The 19334-nt window shown below is 42.4% G+C and overlaps 1 protein-coding gene across 8 annotated transcripts in view; it reads left to right on the forward strand.

Annotated features, from left to right (window-relative positions):
- Cdk5rap2 (CDK5 regulatory subunit associated protein 2) overlaps positions 1 to 19334 on the forward strand; it is a 185793-nt gene that overhangs the window by 113807 nt on the left and 52652 nt on the right. For all 8 annotated transcript variants that reach the window (XM_055607530.1, XM_055607533.1, XM_055607534.1 and 5 more), the window contains 3 exons: positions 1848 to 2029; positions 11597 to 12008; positions 16482 to 16713. In XM_055607530.1, the coding sequence (XP_055463505.1) occupies positions 1848 to 2029; positions 11597 to 12008; positions 16482 to 16713 (826 nt within the window). The remainder of the gene's footprint in view (positions 1 to 1847; positions 2030 to 11596; positions 12009 to 16481; positions 16714 to 19334) is intronic.

A 19334-nucleotide genomic window follows, 5' to 3' on the forward strand; every position in this document is an offset into this window, starting at 1 on the left:
TTTTTTTTTTTTTTCCTCTTTTTGGTCCCATCAAAGGCCAAATGGCAGTGGCTGCAGAAAGCATGCTTAATTTACAGCCTCACAGGAAGGCTGCATAGGACCAGAGAAAGGCCTCTAGTTATTTGGGAGGGAGGGAGGAGGTGGAATATATCTACAGCCAGTAGCTTTAACTTGAGCTGATTTTTATCTCATGGCTTTGGCATTTCCTTCTTTGTGTTTTGTTGTTTGTGTTGACTGTTCTGAATTTTTGAGAAAAGACAGAACTGATGTGTTCAAATATATTCATGCTGGACACTTTGTTGTTGTTGCATTTTTTTTCACCAATCCATGCTCTATATAGCTTCTGGCTAGCAAGGAGTATGAGGACACAATCAAATTTGAAGTGGATAATGAGAATAATTTTCAAAGTGACCAGCATTTGGAGCAGAGTAAAGAGGTGGTAGGATAGTTTATTTCTTACTCGGTTTCACCGTGTGTCCAAGTCAGTCTGCAATATGGAGTGTGTGTGGTTGATTTTCTGTTAATTCTGCCTACATTTTGTGTCTACTCTATGCCAGGGGCAGGGTTAGACATAAAGAGACTTGAAGGTTGAGATATGGTGGGTATGGATGCTGCAGGTGTGGCACGTTAGATCTCCAAAGTATCCATATTCATAGAGTCATAAGTGGGCCACAGCTGATATGGGTAGCTTTGGAACAGGAAGCAATGAAAATGGGTGCTCTGGAATCCCACAAACATGGTTTTGAACCTTGGCTATGTCGCTCCTGCCTCTTCCTTCCTTGTTTAACCTCTGAATTTGAATTTCCACTGCCTTTCTGTATGGGTTCTCTCCAATACTGAAACCATTTCCTTTTCCCTGTTTTGTAGATGGCTTATTTGATGGATTTAATAACTAGATTGGTGACAAACAACCTATAAATAACAGCTTATTTGTGTGAATCTCGTCTTTCATTTAAAAAATCTTAATCATTTTTCTGGTGTGGCAAGATGGAGTAATGTCTAATTTGCATATCACTAACAATAATGAAGCCAAGAGGAGTTATTTATAGACTGATTAAGGAAATTTACTGCTTTGGATAAGGAAGAGAAGATGCTAATTGTATCATCTCAGGACATGCCCAGAACAGGCCTTAACTGGAAGTCTCTGTGGTAGTGCTCCTCTGGGAAACCCACTGACCCAGAAGGTAGATCTGTAAAAAACATCTCCACGGGAATTAGGAACTGTCCACCTTCCTAACGAAGCCCTGTTAATTAGTAAATGTCAGTAGAGTATTAATGCACATGTCTGTAGTGTAAGTAATGATGTTGTATGAAACATGATAACTATATAAAGCATGGTTGATTATATGCATTCCAAATTCTTTTGTTTTGTTTATTTCTGAGACAAGGTTTCTCTGTGTAGCCTTGACTGTCCTGGACTGACTTTGTAGACCAGGTTGCCCTTGCAAACTTACAGAGAGATACACCTGCCTCTGCCTCTGCCTTGCAGAGTGCTGGGATTATAGGCATGTGTCACCCCACACGGCTTTTAAGGTCTTCTTAGGAATAATTTCCAAGTAGTGGACCGTTGGATAAGAGAACATAAATCCAGAGGGCACTTACCCTAACTTGGCCAGCTAATTTTATTCTCTGAACCATAGCAAAGGTTGTGGACGGAGGGTAAGAAAAGCAATGCAAACGCCTCCTGCCTTAATATGAGTATGAGTGGATAGATTCGCAGGCTTGCACCCTCCCTTTTCCTCTTTGTGCATGCCTTTCGATCAGTTCTCACTCACCCATATCCCTTTCTCCTACTATCCCTTCCATTCTCCATATGCCACTATTTGACCAAACACTTTCATTTGTAGATCATGGAAGACTATGCTGAGGATGGTTGCAAAGATGGATATTTGAGGCACATGGAGTCACATCTTTTAGACCATGGGGCCCACACACCCGGCATCCCTGGAGGCCAGAGCCTACAAGATGAGCTCCAGGGCCTGCTTGCCACTTTCTCCTGCAAGAGGCCCACACCATTGCTGGAATCCAGGTAGACATGGGCCGGGTACCTCTTTGTCTCTCATTTGAGGAGCAAACATACTCATTTTGCTAAATGGATTCAGATGGTGCTGTTCTGTGTACCTGAGAGCTCCTGAAATAGATGGGAAGGAATCTTGCCAGTCGTATAATTAAGTAATTAGGCTTGGTGCTGGTGGCTGTGAGGGGACTTGAGCAGAGAGCTACAGGCCCATTACAAAAAGGCAAGAGAAAGCTTTCCCTAGAATTACTCCTTGGAGTCCCAGATAGGGCTGCCTGGCTGTCGGTGGCGAGAGGAGTCAGCCCTCCTGGCATCTCCTCTGGTTTTGGCATCAGCTTAAAAACACCACTTCAGTCTTGACTCTGCTGTTTTATGTCGAGCTTGAACTAAATTCTCCTCTCAGTTTATCAGCTGGGAGTTGTTCCTATGTGGGGAAATACTAAAGGTTGTTTTCCTAACACAGAGAAGGAGAAACATTAGGTACATGTGTGTTTTGTAAATTAGCCCTTTATGAGTCATTTCCCCTTTCATATTTCTTCTAGGCCATCCATGGCAGCTGCTTGGGCTTTAGAGTCAGGAAGATCTGTGCTGTTTTTTTCTCCATGCCTCAGTTTCTCTAGCTACTTCTTGGGGATGTTGGGTGCACTAATATAAAATACTGAGGAAAATTGTCTTGTGTGAAGTATATTTCAGTAAAAGATCTCAGTTTTGATACAGACAGAAAAACACAATTCACTACTGTTTTGACCTTTGACAAGAGCCAGACACTTTAGTCTTCCTTACATTTTTGCTGTAGTAAACCCTTGTGGGACCCTTCTGCTGAACAGAGGACAAGAGCATTCTGTTCTTAGTAAGCTTGGTGAGGCTGACCCTCCTAATTCCTGACACCTAACATTTTCTAGCATGAGTGCACTGGCGAGACATACCCTATTCATAGGTGGGCAGTCACTACTCAAGACTAGAGAATTTCTGGAGCTTCTAAATCCCCAACTGTATAACATTTGAAGTAAAAGGTACCACTGCTCTGGACCATATAGGGCCACATGGGCGTGTTCTTGGATGCTGTACGCTGGGGACATATGGACCATGGTGAGAACAAGGTGGCTTGGTGAGGGTGGGTTGTGCGTGCTCTCTTCTAATGCACACACTTCTCTGCTCCAAATAGTTGTCAGGGAAGCATGTGTGTGCGAGCTCTCGTCGTATGTCTTCAAAATTAGTATTCTTGATCTCTTGAGTTGTAAAAATTCCAGCCCAATTATGGATTTAGAGAAAGCCCTTTATGAGCCAGCAAACATGTGGTATTTATAATTGGGTACCTGCTTTCTCTAGCAGTTGCCTATCTCATAGGCTTCCTAGCCTCTAGCAACCACAGCTGGTGTTAGAAGAGCCACTGTAACTGCCTTACCTTTTCCTCTGAGCACTGTTGTTCTCTGTGTGCTACTGAACCCATGATTTTGGTCATGGTTCCATGGACCTGCTGAAGGCATGACCTGTGTACATACTCTAGACCATCCTTTTTTTTTTTTTTTTAAGTTCGTTTGTTTGTTTCACTTTATATCCTAATAGTAGCCTCCTCCCTCCTCTCTTCCGGGACCCACCTTCCCTCCCTCTTTCCCCTATCTCCTCTCCCCTACTTCTCAGAAAAGGGGAGACCCTCCCCAACAACCCAACCTTGATGCACATCAAGTAGGACTGAGTACATCCACTTCCACTGTGGCTTGGCGAGGCAGCCTGGCCCATGTAGACCACGCTCTTTTAAGCTACCTTACAGGCTCAGCTTTACATCCTGTGGCCAGTAATCTTTTCACAAAGCATTTGGGGACCCAGAATTCCCTTAGTCTTTGGAGAATTTTTATGGGGGCGGGAAGTGAGAAATATTCAGTATTCTCATTCGTCAGGGAAATTCTATTCTTTTGTCTAGAAAATTCTTTCTAGAAGTGAGTTGGTTTTGTTGCTCTGGAAACAAACAAACAAACAAACAACAATTTAGCTCCACCATTCAGATCTATGTCATCTGTCCCCATTTTGGTTTTTTTCATCCCTAGAGTGAGAGCTGATGATAATTATTCCTTAGGAATCTTACAAAGATTAAATTAAATAGCGAGTCCTGGGCATATGTCTACAGCAACACTAAGTAAAGTTTTGTTACTATTGCTGCTTTCATCTTGCAAGGAAGGTTGTGGCGGTGACTTTGATGACTGCCTGGGCTTCCATAGTAAGACCTTGTTTAAAAAAATACCTTGCCAATTAATTCTACCTTTTGCCACTCAGCCCAGGGAAGATGGTAATGACTGTCATATGCAGGTACAGCAGCCAGCTAATGATGTGTGTCTCTATTCATTACTGAGCCAGTGTCTGACGATACCAGTGCAAAATTTTGATAGACTTAGGCTTAAGACTTCCCCCTCAGCCTTTGAGGCTTTGTACTTTCTAGTCATCCACCTTGAGGGACTGTCAGAATGGAGAGGCTCCAGAGTCACAGACTCCACCTGTCTGCTACAGTGGAACAGGAAATGGCTCATTAGTTCTCTTGCCCTTGCCTATCCAGAGTGGCTCACTGTTGATGGTGGAGTGAGAAGGGTAGGCAGCGTGCCTTGTGGAGTAGGCCTTGTTCCCTCCTCTGTCTTGGCATTCATTCACTTTGTGTAGATTCCTAGTCCTTCACTTACATGTTTCCAGAGGCATGATTAAGAATCTCTTCATTTAATGTTTTTGGTCTCTGTAGTTTAATGTTAAGTGATATTTGATAGCGGAGAAATTGTAAAAATGTGAAAGAGGAGTACTGAGTATGCTAAAGAATTGTTTTTGAAAAGCTCATACAATCTTGGGTTCTAACTGATGGTAGAAGAGAGGCTAATTCCCTAAAGAATAATATGGTGCTGGCAATAGTTGAGTGATAGGTCCAGAACCACCAGAATGTGAGGCTGGCAGGAGGTCTGAAGACAGCATTGGAGAAGTAGCCAAAAGGGACTGGGCAAGGTTTAGGTTGCCAGGGAGAAGACTTGGTCAGTTTTGTGAGGTAGGTTTTTTAGTTTAGAGTTAATAGACATCTGGAAGTTCTAGACAGGACCCTAGAAACTCTAGAAATTCAGAGGTCTCCCTCGTGTTCCTGTCTCTACCACCTAAGCATAGATTGTTTCCTCCCATACCTAGTGTCCATCATTTTCTCCAGGATCACCTCAGCAGCCTCCTGGCTGGTGCTATGAGCCCGTAGTCCCTCTCATTTGGGTATCACAGTGCTTCTGGCAGTCATTGAAGAATGCAGTATGTTATTCTGGCTAGTTATGTTTCTACTAGCTGTGTATCTGCGTGGCCCACTTCTTAGCTGTTTATGCAGTACTATTCATCTCTTGCCTTCTCTTTATTGGCCACTCTGCCCATCTTAGTACGAGAATAAGTCTCAAAGTATCCTTTGTTTCAGGGCTCAGGGATATGCTGGTCCTGTTTACCTTACATTTATGTTTTCTTTTTCCGATATCTGATATCTAGGCTAACCATAGTCATCTATTCTACCCTAGCCTTGGGCAGCTGCTCGTATTATCTGCGTTTCTAGGACCTATGTGTCTAGCATTTGCTGTGGCAATGTTTCCTTATATCCCACTGGCTGATGACCCTGGTTCATTTGTCACTGATAGAAACAATCACATTTGAGCCACTGTTTGACTGTCAGATGAAAAGTCTGCCTTTCCTATGATAGGGTAGAAATATCCCTGCTACTGTCCAAGAGCAGCCTTCCTCTTGTGACTTCACTTCTGACCTCCCAGCTTCCTGTCTCTTCTGAATCATCAAATTTCCCCCTTTGCTGAGTCATAAGCATAATATACACCTTATGTTAGGCACTGGGAAAAGTGCCCCCTTCTGGTTTCACATCCATTTTTAGCTACTATCCAATTTCTTTATTCCGATTCCAGGGATAATTTCTAAAAAGAGTTGCTGATATCCACAGCTTCCACCCTCTCACATTTTCTACCCCATCATAAGAGCCTTCTTAGCCTTTGCCCCATTTATCAAGTCAGCAAGTTTCTAAACTGTGAAATCCATTGGCCAGCCTTTTAGCAGCAGCTGACCCTTCTCTCTAGCCTAGAGTTTCTGTTTACCTCCCTGCCTCCTTCTTCCTCTCTGCCTTCTTTGTTAGAGAATGCAAGTATATATCTCAGAGCCATGTCTTCAGCCCCTTTCTTTCTCTGTTCCCACACTCTTTCTTGCATTTGGAATGTGCTATGCAGCTCTGATTTCTGCCTCTTGACCCTAACAGCCAGCTGTGTGCTGGGCACCTCCTGCTTGTGAATCAGAGATCTCAGTGCTGACCTAAGACACATGTTGTGCCAGTTTGCTGCTTCTCTAGTCATCGTCATGCTTATGTCCTGCATTGCCTAATAGCTGTATCCCAAAATGCAAGCTCCTCTGTCCCCAAAACCCATAGTGAGTCCTCACCATTGTCCCTACAGACTATAGTCCTAATTTTTCAGTCCCCTTTCCTTTCTGTTCTTATCTTCTTGGTTTAAGTTGCCACCATTTCTTGTTTGGACTTTTGCATTTGTGCAGCCTCCTTATTTACCCTCCTGTTATCATTTCTGCCTCTCTGTAGTCTATTATCCACAGAGTAGCCAAGTTCTTTTTAAAACTTAATTTGGATTACCTCTCTTCTATGATAACATCTTCCAGTAGATTTTCACTGTCACTGTCAGTCAGTTCAGAGCTTCTTGACCCAGTCTCTGCCATTTCTCTGTCTTCAACATCCATACCTTGTGTTTGCTGGGCCTAAGCCTCACTGGCCAAATTTGTTCTTACCAGGGGACTTCCAGTATCTACTCTTCCCTCTATTTCGATATACTCACCCAAATCATCAGAGCCTCTGTGAGCAGTCAGTTCTGTAGAGAGGCCTTTTCTGATCACTTAATCTAAAGAGAATTCTATGGCTATGCTTTCTCTCAGGATTCTTTTTTGTCTTTCCCTCTCAGTCATAGTATTTATACTGTACTTCATTGATTTAGCTAATCAGTGTATACATTGTTATGTGTCTGTCTTCAACTCAGTGGCATGTCTATTCCTCTTTGGAAGAATGGAAAGTATCCTGTCAGTGTTTGAATTAATGTGCAGATAGTTGAACATTTTACAGTGCAGCCAAAGGTTAAGTTTGGGAGACCAAAAAGAGTTAGAGTCCTTGTAGACTCAGAAAGGCCTGGGTTTTAATTTCTGCTCTGCCACTTGTTTGAGAGTTTGTCTCTCTTTGAGCCTGTTTCTTCATCTGGTCTCACTGCATGTGAGAATGTTTTGTTTTTGGAGGATCTGACACATGGCAAGTGCACACAAGCTCAGGATGGGCACAGAAGCATCACTCGGGCTTCTGATAAGACCCTTGGACCACCTGCAGGAACTGATTACAGAGACAGCTTAATGAATCTGCTGTTTCCATTTTCAGCCAAGCAACACTTAATAGCCACCACTTTAGTATATTGCAATGGCCTCCATTGCCACAGTTTACTGCCCGTTTGTAAAGTTCTTTTCCTGGGTTTTATTGTATGTTGTTGGGTGAATGATGATCCTTCTTTGGCTTGCTGACTAGCAATTGTCATTATTTCTTACCTCTGTTAAGAAAGGAAGGAAATGAAAATTTAGTTCTGATGCTTAAAAATCAGAAATATTTTAAAAGTCTAGGTTTGCTGTACCTTAAGTTGGTCTGTGCAGTCCAAATGATTTCATACTAGAAGTGAATGATGCAGCATGCATTTTGCTTTTATTTATTTATTTTTTTAATTTAAATTAAGTTGACTTCCCTGATCTACATCTTGGGACTGTGGAAGTGAATCTCACTGAACTGCTGTCTGCAGTGGGCACATTGAGAAGATGAGTATGGTACTGCTGTTTTCAGTGTTGGCTGACATCAGAGGGAGGGTAGGCTAGAGTATGTCTGCCTCACAAGGTTTCTTGAAGTGAAGCAGTTAGGAGACACTGACTGGAAAAAGCAAGAGAAATAACCAAAAGGGGTCTCTGCTGTCTATTTTCTGTGACTGCCTGACTTCACCTCTAGCCGACTCTTTCTAGAAGGCAGCCACTACGCTAGACCAACCCTTGCCTGGAGCACTTTTTTCTCAGTTTTCTTCTGCCTCGTCATTTTGTTTACTTTCTCTATTTTGTTGGTGATTTAAACCTTATTCTTGTGGGCTGGAGAGATGGCCCAGGAGTTAAGAGCACCTGCTGCTCTTATAGAAGAGCCAGGTTTGATTCCTAGCACCCATGTGGCAGTTCAGAACTACCTGTAACTACAGTTCCAGAGAACTGGGACATGCTCTTCTGACCTCTGCAGGGATTGCAGAGTGCTCCACAGACAGAAAATAAAAATAAACACTCACACACAAACAATAGTAATAAATAGATCTTAAACCATTTTTTGAACTCTTCAGTGGATTGCTTTCCATTCCCTTGCATTCAAAATTTCGAATTTCTTAGGTTGTCATTTTCTTGGTGTATTCATATGTATATGTGGATATGGAATGTGGTACCTATGAGTACAGGTGTATGTGCCTGTATGCATACATGGTGCTTTTCTCTGTTACTGTCTGCTTTACTGCTCTGAAACAAAGGTCTCTCACTGAACTGGAAGCTCACTTTCTCAGTTAGTGTAGCTGGCAGTGAGCTCTCAGCATACCCCTCTGTGTTCTCCAGTGCTTGAATACAGGCCCATGCATCCATGCCTGTATTTCTACATGGGTGCAAGAACAAGCTTTCTTACCTACTAAGCCATTTTTCTTGTGTGATTGTTGTCTTTTCTAAGAGTGGATTTTACATGTAAGTTTGGTTTGTGTTTTTTAACCATCACACTCTTACTTTCCCTTATTCTTCTAGGGTAAGACTACTGATGTTGTCTCAGCTTGGCCCTTTGGGGCGTATAACATCTGTCAGATTGCACAGCTGCCCTGAGCGTAAATTTGTGTTTTTCTTGTTACGCTGTCCCTCTCAATTCTAGGCTGAGTTTCTTCTTTGGCATATGTGTACCTTTGGTTTTGAGCCCTAGTGCTTCTCTTCTTATTTATACCTGCTGCCATTTCTGGGAGTAGATGAGAGTGGACGGAGCACATACCTGTTTATGCCACCATCTTGACAGAAAATCTGCCCTTTACACAGTAGCTCTTCACCTCTTTGAAGCCTATGTATGAATAAGCCTATCCTTTCCTCGGCATGCTGTGTTGTGTGGGACCCTTCCTGTGTCTGCTGCCTACTTCCCAGCCTTACTTTCTTCACCACATAGTGACATGACTGTTCATCTCTGTGTCATGCTTACACTAATCTGTTCCTGTTGTTTCCCCCTTTGCCTTGTGAATTAGTGACTGATTTATATACCCTTTTCTATCATCAGTTTATACCCCTGCTGTAGCCGTTGCGCCAGTACAGTGTCCAGCACACAAAGGAGTCTTCCAGCATGTGCCACACCAGCACTATCCTGTGTGCTTTTCATGGTGGCTTTATCCAAGTCCCTGGAAAGCAGGGCCAGAGACTTACTAGACTTGTGTATACAGGAGCAGGAAGCCAATGCAGATCCTATGGTTGGTCTGGGCAACCCAGCACTCTCTGGTGGGCAGTATAGCTTGGGCTTTCGTCCTTCTCAGGATAGAAGCTAGGACATTCATACCACACAGCTCTCAGCCCAGAGCTCTCAGCTGTCTTACCACTTTAGACTGGAAAGGGACATCAAAGAGCATCTGCTACCAGGATGCCACCTCTCTTCATGCTCAGTGCTTCTTTAATCTTCATGTTTTGTGGAAGAAGATTTACCATTCTGTCAATGAATCTTATAGTGTTTGGAGCCATTTTATTTGTTTTGTTTGTTTATTTGTTCATTTACTTATTTACATTTATTTTACTTTCTGTGCTGGGGCCAAACTGAGAGCCTTGCACATGCTAACCAAATGCTCTGTCTCTGAGCAACACTCTCAAACCCTGAAGCCCTTTCTATTTGTTGTGGTTCCAATTTGCTGTGAAAAAGACAATGTTCAAAAGCGACTTGAGGAGGATGGTGTTTACTTGGCTTACAGTCAAATATCAGAGAAAGCCACAGCAGAAACTGAAGCAGAGACCATGGAGTAATGCTGCTTATTGGCTTGCTCAAGCTGCTTTCTTATATTCTGTGGTTATCTGCCCACTGATGGCACTACCCATAGTGGGCTTGGTCCCTCATCTCAGCCAATCAGGAAAATGTCTCACAGGCTTAACTATAGGCCAGTCTGAGGGGGCATATATTTCTTTTTTATTAATTATAGTATATTCACTTTGTATCATACCTATAGCTCCCTCCCTCTTCCCCTTCCAATCCTACCCTCCTTCCCCCTTCTTCACCCATGTCCCTCCCGAAGTCCACTGGTAGGGGAGGTCCTCCTCTCTTTCCTTCTGATCCTAGTCTATCAGGTCTCATCAGGAGTGGCTGCAGTGTCTTCCTTTGTGGCCTGGTAAGGCTGCTCCCCCCTCAGGGGGAGGTGATCAAAGAGCAGGCCAATCAGTTCATGTCAGAGACAGTCCCTGTTCCTATTACAATGGAACCCACTTGGACATTGAACTGCCATGGGCTGCCTCTGTGCAGGGGTTCTAGGTTATCTCCATGGTTGGAGTATCAAGTCTCAGAAAAGACCCTGTGTCCAGATTTTTTGGTTCTGTTGCTCTCCTTGTGGAGCTCCTGTCCTTCCAGGTCTTTCTAGCTACCCCTTCTTTCATAAGATTCCCTGCACTCTGCCTAAAGTTTGGCTATAAGTCTCAGCATCTGTTCTGATACCCTGCAGGGTAGAACCTTTCAGAGGCCTTCTGTGGTAGGCTCCTGTCCTGTTCCCTCTTTTCTCCCTCTTCTGATGTCCATCCTCTTTGCTTTTCTGAATGGGGATTAAGCAATTTAGCTAGAATCCTTCTTCTTGATTAGTTTCTTTAGGTGTACAGATTTTAGTATGTTTATCCTATATTATATATCTAATATGAGAGGGCATATTCTTAATTGAGATTCTTTCCTCACAAATGACCCTAGATTGTATATATTTGACTAAAAAACAAAAACCAAAACAAAACAAAAACCTAGCCCAGCCTTCAAACCAGTGCAATTTGTGCTCAATCTACATGCTTGTTAATAAAGCATTCCTTCATTAATGTCTGTTTATTGAGTACCTTTTATATATCAGGATGGATCAGTCATGATGGACTAGCCAGGGTGGCAGAATTCACCCAAAGCCATACTTGCATACTAAACATAGGAGTGCAGCCAATGTCATGGAGTGGGGTACTCTATAATTGCCATGGGCACCCTATGATCCCATTTGCTCCTTTCTAGGTCATCCTCCATTCATATATTCATTTGGCCCACTTAACTGTATACCTGTGTGACATTATCCATTAACTCAACAGGGCAATACAGGCTGTCTTTGGGTGTTATGATATTGTATGAGGTAAATGTTTGTCATGGTTCCTGGCATATTTGCGAATTCACTGTTTACTACAGACAGAATCTGGACAGGATTGGTGGCAGAAAACTTGGGAGGCTGGGTTGTCTACAAAGCTGCAGCAGGGGGTTGACTCTCCTATTGTCTTTCTTTGGAAAAACAGGCCGGATCTTCTGAAAGCACTTGGTGCCCTGCTTTTGGAACGAATATGCTTGGAGGAGCAGGGCCTTTCTGGAGACCACCTTGATAGTAAAGCTGAGAAAGTGCTTCAGCAAGTAACTGTTCAGTTGAGAGATGAACTTGGCCCTTCCTTCCCAGCCAATTCATTCTCCAAGTCACACAATGAACTCAAGTCAGTGTGGAGGACAGGTGACGAAGGCAGAGTGGGCCTGAAGAATGCCTCAGTGCAGACCATCACCATCGAGGACACCCCTCATGGATTCATATCTCTAAGAGAAGCTTGGGTAGAGAAATCAAAGGAAGCCATTTTCAGTACCGAGCCTGGGTCAGGGGCCTTGGGTGAGATGCCAGGGCTACGGACCACTCCCCTTTCATTCCCCAGTGCCATCAACAAGGTAAGCTTCTCTGTAATATTACATTTATATTTACATATGTAGTATTAACAACATATGTTGTTATGTAAACAACAACATAAAAGGTTTAAAAAATCATCTTGAATGCCACTACATATTCTATTTCTTTGAAGGCCAAGTCAGTCTGGAGGCTTTATCTACCTGTGTTGTACCAGCCTCCACCTCCATGCCTCTTTTCCTCCCTGCCCTCCCATTCCACTTTCTACCCTGACCATAGCTCTATCTCATTTACCAGGATGCTTTTGTGTTTTCACCAGGAAAAGCACATGTGGAATTCTGTTTGTCTACCTGTCTGCAGTTTTCTCTTTGGTTTTATGAACTCGGACGTTTCCCCTTGAGGGCTGCTTAAGATTCCATTGGACCAGATTTATACAGTTCTCATTGACTGAAGGATATTTCCTGTTGCAGGTTGCAGTAAAATTGTAACAGCTGGACTTTAGAGGAAGATGAGAACCTGGCTTCTGTTTTAGGGGGACTTTTATGTGGGAGAGACAGGATTCTGAGGGCTTTATATGGTTGCCATATCCTGAGTACTCAGGGTTAGCTAGCTGAAAGTAAAGGACCTAGGCTGGGGCACTCACTCTGTGTGCCTGCAGGACCATTCCTGTTTCTTGCCAAACTGCTTTCCAGCCATGGTGGTCCAAAATGGAAAGGTCTGGTTTTTGTAAGTCAAAGGTCTGTGTATTGCTTTTCCCTCTGAGCAGCTGCTCTGTAAGCTGTAAGCACAGTCACACAGGCCAGATTATTAAGAATGAGACATTCTCAGCAGTGTGTGCTTGGATCTATTTACAGTCATTCCTCTGGGATTTGGGGTTGGGATTGAGAATCCATGTAGCAGAGATGTGTTTTGATGGAGAGGCAAAGCTGTCATAATTCTGACATAATTCTGGGATGCTTGCTTCTGATGGCTGTTTTGTAGCAGCGAAATCAACTGTATATACTGCTTCCTACCATCAGAATGGAAAATTAAGTTTATTTTCTGACCACTAAATTACTGCTTTTGTGCCTACCAGTTAAATATATCATTAGCAAAATTGCTTTTGATTGTTTTAAATTATGCACCAAAACTGTAATTTCTAGAAAAGGCTTTCCTAAAGATATCAGTAGGGACTATATATATATATATATATACACACACACACATATATATATACATATCATACATATATAAATAGCCATTATATTAATGGTACTTAAAATGCAAATTTGTGTGATTTGGCTAGAATAGAATTGCTTTTCTGTGCCCTAGCTCCCTCAGTTTGTACCTGTGTATTAGGAAAACTGGGTAGGTTGTTTTGTTTTTTTTTTTTTTCTTTATTTTTATATTTACTCTTTTTTGTTGTGTGGGAGATGCCATCTGATGTTCAGGAAATTGGATAATTCAATGGACTTAATTTTTCTAAATTAATTTTATTTTTTAAATAAAATTATATTTTCCATGTTTTTAAAATGAGGGAATTTTTATTTATTCGTTTACTATGTACCAAGAACTATGGTCAGTTGTCTGTATTATCTAATTTTTTCAACATTTCACATAGGAAGAAACAACACTTAGAGAACTGTCCAAAGTGACTCAGCTGGCAAGTGGTGAGAGGATAATTGCTTGCTTGGTTTCAGATGAAGGCAGACACTGGCTTCTTTTGTGCTTTTGGTGGTGGCAAAATTGGTAATCCAATGACTTAAGCTAGAACTCTGATACCCAATTAAAAAGAACATTACTGCACTGTAAGGGTGAGGCAGAGACTAGATAGAAGACTTTATAACACACCTGTGCTTGCATTAAGCTTGGCCTCAGTATCTTGAATGGGATCAGTGCAGCCCAGACTCCCAGGCTATATGGAAGCATAGTGAGATAAGAGTGGAATTGCCTAGGGCAGTATTGCTCTGTGTTGCAGGAGCTCAGAGCATGTGACTTCCATTCCCAAGGAAGGACTTGCAGTGATTCATCATTAATATGGTGGAAGGTGGGATTGTCCCACTCCTTAGGGCAGCACATTGTGTGATGTTATTTCAGAACTTGTGTTAGGCTGACTGACAGCAGTCTTCCAGCTTCAAATAGGCTTTGGCATTTGAGCACTTCAGATCTCTTCTTTGCTGCCATATGACATGCAGATTTGGATCCAAGAATAAAGACTGGTGGAGACCCAGGACCAAGAGAAATTGACTGTTTTTTCCCAGCCCTCTGCTGAGGCCATCCACTTCCTTTCAAGTGGTTCCTTTTACTTCTTCAGACTATCCTTGTCCTTGAACAGTTTCTCTCCCCTTCCAAGGAACTCTAGGACAGAAAGCATCCCCTTTTCCTAACAGCCTTGGAATCTGCAGAGCTGGTTTGACCCCGGAGCCTTCTTGCTGTATGATAATAATAGGGTAGTAGCTATTTAACATCTTGGTTCTTTGAGAACAAGCATGATGATAATGAGTTTCCATAATACCCTAAGGAAATCCCTTACTCCTTAGTAGTCAAACCAGTTTTCTACCTGCCCATGGCAAGTGCTAAGCAGCCACGGATCTACCTTCTGGTCCTGGGCATTTCCTATAAATGGACTCATGTAACATGTGACTAGATTTCCCACTTCATGTGATGCTTTCATAGTTCATTCATGTTGCTGCATGAGATAGTTCTTATCACCACATAAAATGCTAGGGAAGGGCTATTGTACATTTTATTTTTATATTATGCATTTTTTTGCTACTCATAGATGTTTTTGTGCATAGATGATTTTACTTCTCTTGAGTAGATATATAGAAGTAAAGATGATGGCCCAAATGCTTATTCTCTGTTTAGCAATTTTAAGGAACTTAAAATGGTACTGCTTGTACTATTTTTACTTTCTTCCCAGCAATGTATGAGGCTTCCAGTAACTCCATCTCCTCACCCACATTTGGTACCATCTCTGATTGTAGCTGCCCTGGTAGGAGTGAAGACGCATGAATGTGTTCTGTTGAGATTTCAGTTGCAGCCCTCTGATGGCTGTTGATGCTAAACATCCTCCCATGTGCTTGTTAGATCTGCGCGGTTTCTACCTGAGACATCTCTGCCTGTCTGTTTCCTAAATTTTAATTGGACCATTACATCTTATTATTATTGAGTTGTAATAGTTTATATATTCTAGATGTAAATCCTTCTCATTTTTTGAGTATGTTTAAAGTTTGCCATTTGAAAAATAGCCTCATCTGGCATCTAGAGTGTCTGCTATGTATTGGATTGAAACCTATGATACAGTATGATAAAGATATGCAGAGACCCAAACCCAGGGCCTTACACTCAACTGTGGACGACAGACAGTAAATATGGATTTTCTCAGACATTACAATGATGTTGATATCCTATAGGGAAAATGGCAAGGGACACTGAGTGTATACCAGTGAGCCTTAGGGGCTTGGACTTGGAAGTTGAGGGCTTTTTCTCTTGAGGGTGGCACATTTGAATTGTCTTGTTAAATGGCTTAGTAGGAAAGTGGAGGTCAACAAGAATGAATGTTCTAGACAGAGCATATGGTAAAGCCCTGAGGTTCCAGGAGCATGGCATTTTACAGAAACAATAGATGGCTAAAGAGAGAAGGCTAAAATGGGAATGGGCAGTGACTTCGACTCTGAGTCATGCTGTGCTTCGTAGGTTATGACGTGGACATTGACCTTTGGCTTAAGATAGCCAGGAAACAGTTAAGAGTTTTAAGCAGCAAGGAATAGTCAGTTTGCCTTTTTGCTTCAGCATGGAGTGGATTAGAGAGACTCGGAGTGAATGCTACACTTCCCAGGAGACTGCCTAGGTGAGAGCTAGGTGCCTGCACTGAGGGGTGCCAGAGAGGATGAGGGGAGTTAGAAAATTGTGAGGCACCTTAGAATAAAAGTAGTCTTTAAAAGTCTCTAGGCTTTCTGGATGGTACAGTGAGTTGGATAGGCATGATAGCAAAAGTAGTGGAACCTGCTGGTGGGAATGTGCCATGATAGAATCAAGGAGTTGATGGCCTGTAAAAAAGCTTTCATATAGGTTAAGCAAGTTGGAAGCTCCCTGAGTTTGAGAAATATACTAGTAGCAACCCAGTCAGTAGCCAGTTAAGTAAAGGACCAGCAAAAATATAAGAGAGATGGGCTCACACTAGGGATGGTGGGAAATGAGGACACATATAAAAACAAACACAAAGACATTTCCTAGAAGACTGTGTTAAAGGTGGAATGGCCATGTTTAGAATGTTTGGATTAGCCAAAGGAATTATGGATCAGGGCCCAGAGGGTGTTAAGAAGGGCCCTTGACAGTCAGTGTATGTGTATGTCAGGGTGGAGGGGGATCTTCCAAGATCTATGCTCTTTCTTAGGGATGGATAGAGATTCTATTATTGGACTAGAGGTGTGGGTAAACAGTTTAAAATCTATTTTAAAAACACAAAAACATAGCCCATGAAACAAAAGAAAGTGTGTTTTAAGCATATCATTGCTCTACATGTGTGTCTTCAGGATGCTGAGAAGACAGGCCTGCTCTTCCAATTAAAGACATCTGAGTTACTGGAAAATACATATGATCGTCCTGTCTCCCTGGAAGTAGTGGCTCAACTCCAGAGCCAGGTTCTAGAGCTGCAGAGGGAGCTGAAAGAATTTAAAACCCGCAACAAACAACTCCATGACAAGCTAATTCTGGCAGAGGCAATAATGGAGGGGATGGCAGTACCCAACCCTACACTGGTGAATGGTAAGCATCAAGAAAATGTGTTCTCTATGAGCTGAGTGAGTGGCTCACAGGACTGCCTGAAATGCTATTTCTGTTGTTCAGAATTGCAGTAAGTTTGTGTATAAACCCTGTGAACTGCAATGATTAACCTTAACTCCTGAAAAATGTACAGTGGAGGAATATGAGAAGGGAACCAAATCAGTTGGCTTGTTTTTATTCTGGAGTCTGGACTAGTAAGTGAGATTTGGACTTGTAGTGTTTTTAGGTCCTGGAAGAGGGGGTCCCTGCTTTAGTCCTTTGGAATTGTGTGTGGGTACCTAAGGTTTTGTTGTTGTTTTGGAACATTTAAAAATTTTTTCTTCTGTCATATATTACATCCTGAACATAGTTTCCTCTTTCTCCTCCCTTCTAAGTACCAGCCACAACCCCTCCCCACCATTCACTCCTGTTTTCTCTTCAGAAAATGTACCTAGGTTTAAATCTGTATTTTTTTTGGACTAGCTTCCAGCCCTGTGAGATTCTAGCAGGTGGCAGTATGGTTTGTTAGCGATGATCCTTTTTGTAGAGTTCTTTTTCTAACTTGAGACTGATCTCAAATGCTGATGACTCTTTTGAAGAAGTAACCCACTTCCCTGCTCGTGGCTCTTCTGGGACCTGTGGGTTCCAAAGACTTGGACAAAACATCTCAGGTGGTAACTCCTAAGTCTAGGACAGTACTTCAAGATTACAGACCATCAGACCTCTGAGAATGTGGAGAGTACAGAGAACCCTCATTGCAGGTCAGCCACAAAAGTAGTATTTACATCTCCCTCAAAGGTTCATAAACCTACAAATGTGCCAATGTTGACACTTGAGTTTGGTCTCCTACTGAATGCAAATGACGGTCACATGATGAACCTTTATCCATAATGGGATAACTTATTAAACCCTATGTGCCAAGCTCTGTTCTAGGCTCTGTGATGATAGGAACACAGAACAGATGAGGTCTGTTTGCAGCTTCTGTTCTTGAGTGTGTGTAGACAAGTTGGTAAGTGTATAGGTGATGGTTGTGAAGCGTGCGGTGGAGAGAAGTACAACAGGGTGAGGGCTTGTTGAATGTGTAGTGAATAGCATTCCCTAATGCTCATAAATGTTAAAGTGCTTTGACAAGGTGGAATTTGTTGGAAACTAGCATATGTCAGCATGATCGTCATCCTGGGAGAGGGAACAAGGGCAAAGGTGTTGCTTTATACTTGAGAACTAGGGGGTAGAGTAGGGAGACCAGTTATGTAGCTGGTATGCTGGCATGTAAGAAAGGCAAGAGGAGGTTAGTAAGCAACAGGCCAAGTGTGCTTCCAGAGACCACTCTAGGACTTCATCTTCACAAGATTAGAACCTGTTGGAGGCTTTTAAACCACAGAGTGACATGATCTAACATAACCCTTAAAGCAGGAGTTGACAAAGTAATGTCTTTGGGTCAAATCAGGCTTGCTGCTTGCTTTTGTGATTTAGGCTTATTGATACCCAGCACCATTCATTCAAATATCATCTGTAACTATTTTATTATGTAATAAAGTTAAAGTTAGGCTGGAGAACCTAAAGTGTAAAAATGTATAATTTCCATTTTTGAAGTTAGTGGCCAACTTGTGTTTGTTTTGTTTTGTTTTGCTTTTTAAGGGCTTTCTTTTCACTCTGTTAGAAGGATGGGGTTGCCTTGCAACAGGGTAAGAAACACCACAGGAGAGGCTGGTTTAGGGGATGTTAGACAGTTTGTTAAATATCCTAGTAAAGACTTCAGGTGTCTAGGAGAGGGGAATAAGCTTGAAAAGAAACTGGGAAATAGCCACATGTATTAATATACATACACCATGTATACCAATGTGGCTTAGAGCCATAGAGATGAGACTGGAGAGTTCTAGAAGTGAGGGTTAGACTGAGGAGGAGAAGCAGGTAGGACACCAAGTAGGGATGGCATCTTATCATCTCAAAAGCCAAGTTAGAGTGATGGTAAGATAAGTTAGATATTGATGGTAAGATGAGGCTTGAGGATCTTCCTTGGTATTTAATGAGGTCTTTAAGAAGAAAGCCTTTGTGGGAAGAGCTTGATTGGCATGGGTTCCAAAGAACATGGATCTGAGAAATTAGAGCCAGCAAAGATAGACACCTCTGAGGAATTGCACTGTTGGAAAGGTATGAAGGGAAAGGGCCACTAGGTTCCAGATTGCCAGTGAATCTGTAGGGACTGGACTGAGATTATTTGGGATAGCCCAGGGTCTCTTAGAGCAAGGACTGCGACAGTGTTCAGACAGCTTGGCTGTTTCTAGCTTGCCAGTTAAAAGAGTCAAGTACTGCATAGGAAAATGTGTCATGTCAGGGCATTTCTAGAGTGGGTCAGGGGTTGGAGGTGGTTCTCAGAGCCTTGGGTTTTCTGTGGCACTAATAAAATTAGAGTCCCTGTTGATTGTTGAACCATCACACACATTAAATACCTGATCTAATTGAAATGCCCTACTGTCTTTGGAGGTAGTTCTAGTAATTACTGTCTCTATCTTATGCCTAGGCAGCAGTTGAAGAGAAAAATGTGAAAAGTGTGCCTTGGCCACAGTCACTCTGGTACTTGTCGCCTGGTACTCATATGAAGTAGCCTGGCTGATTCCAAACTC

This window comes from Psammomys obesus, unplaced genomic scaffold, assembly GCF_907164565.1.
Source record: "Psammomys obesus unplaced genomic scaffold, mPsaObe1.curated_primary_1811, whole genome shotgun sequence".
NCBI classification, from domain to species: Eukaryota; Metazoa; Chordata; class Mammalia; order Rodentia; family Muridae; genus Psammomys; species Psammomys obesus.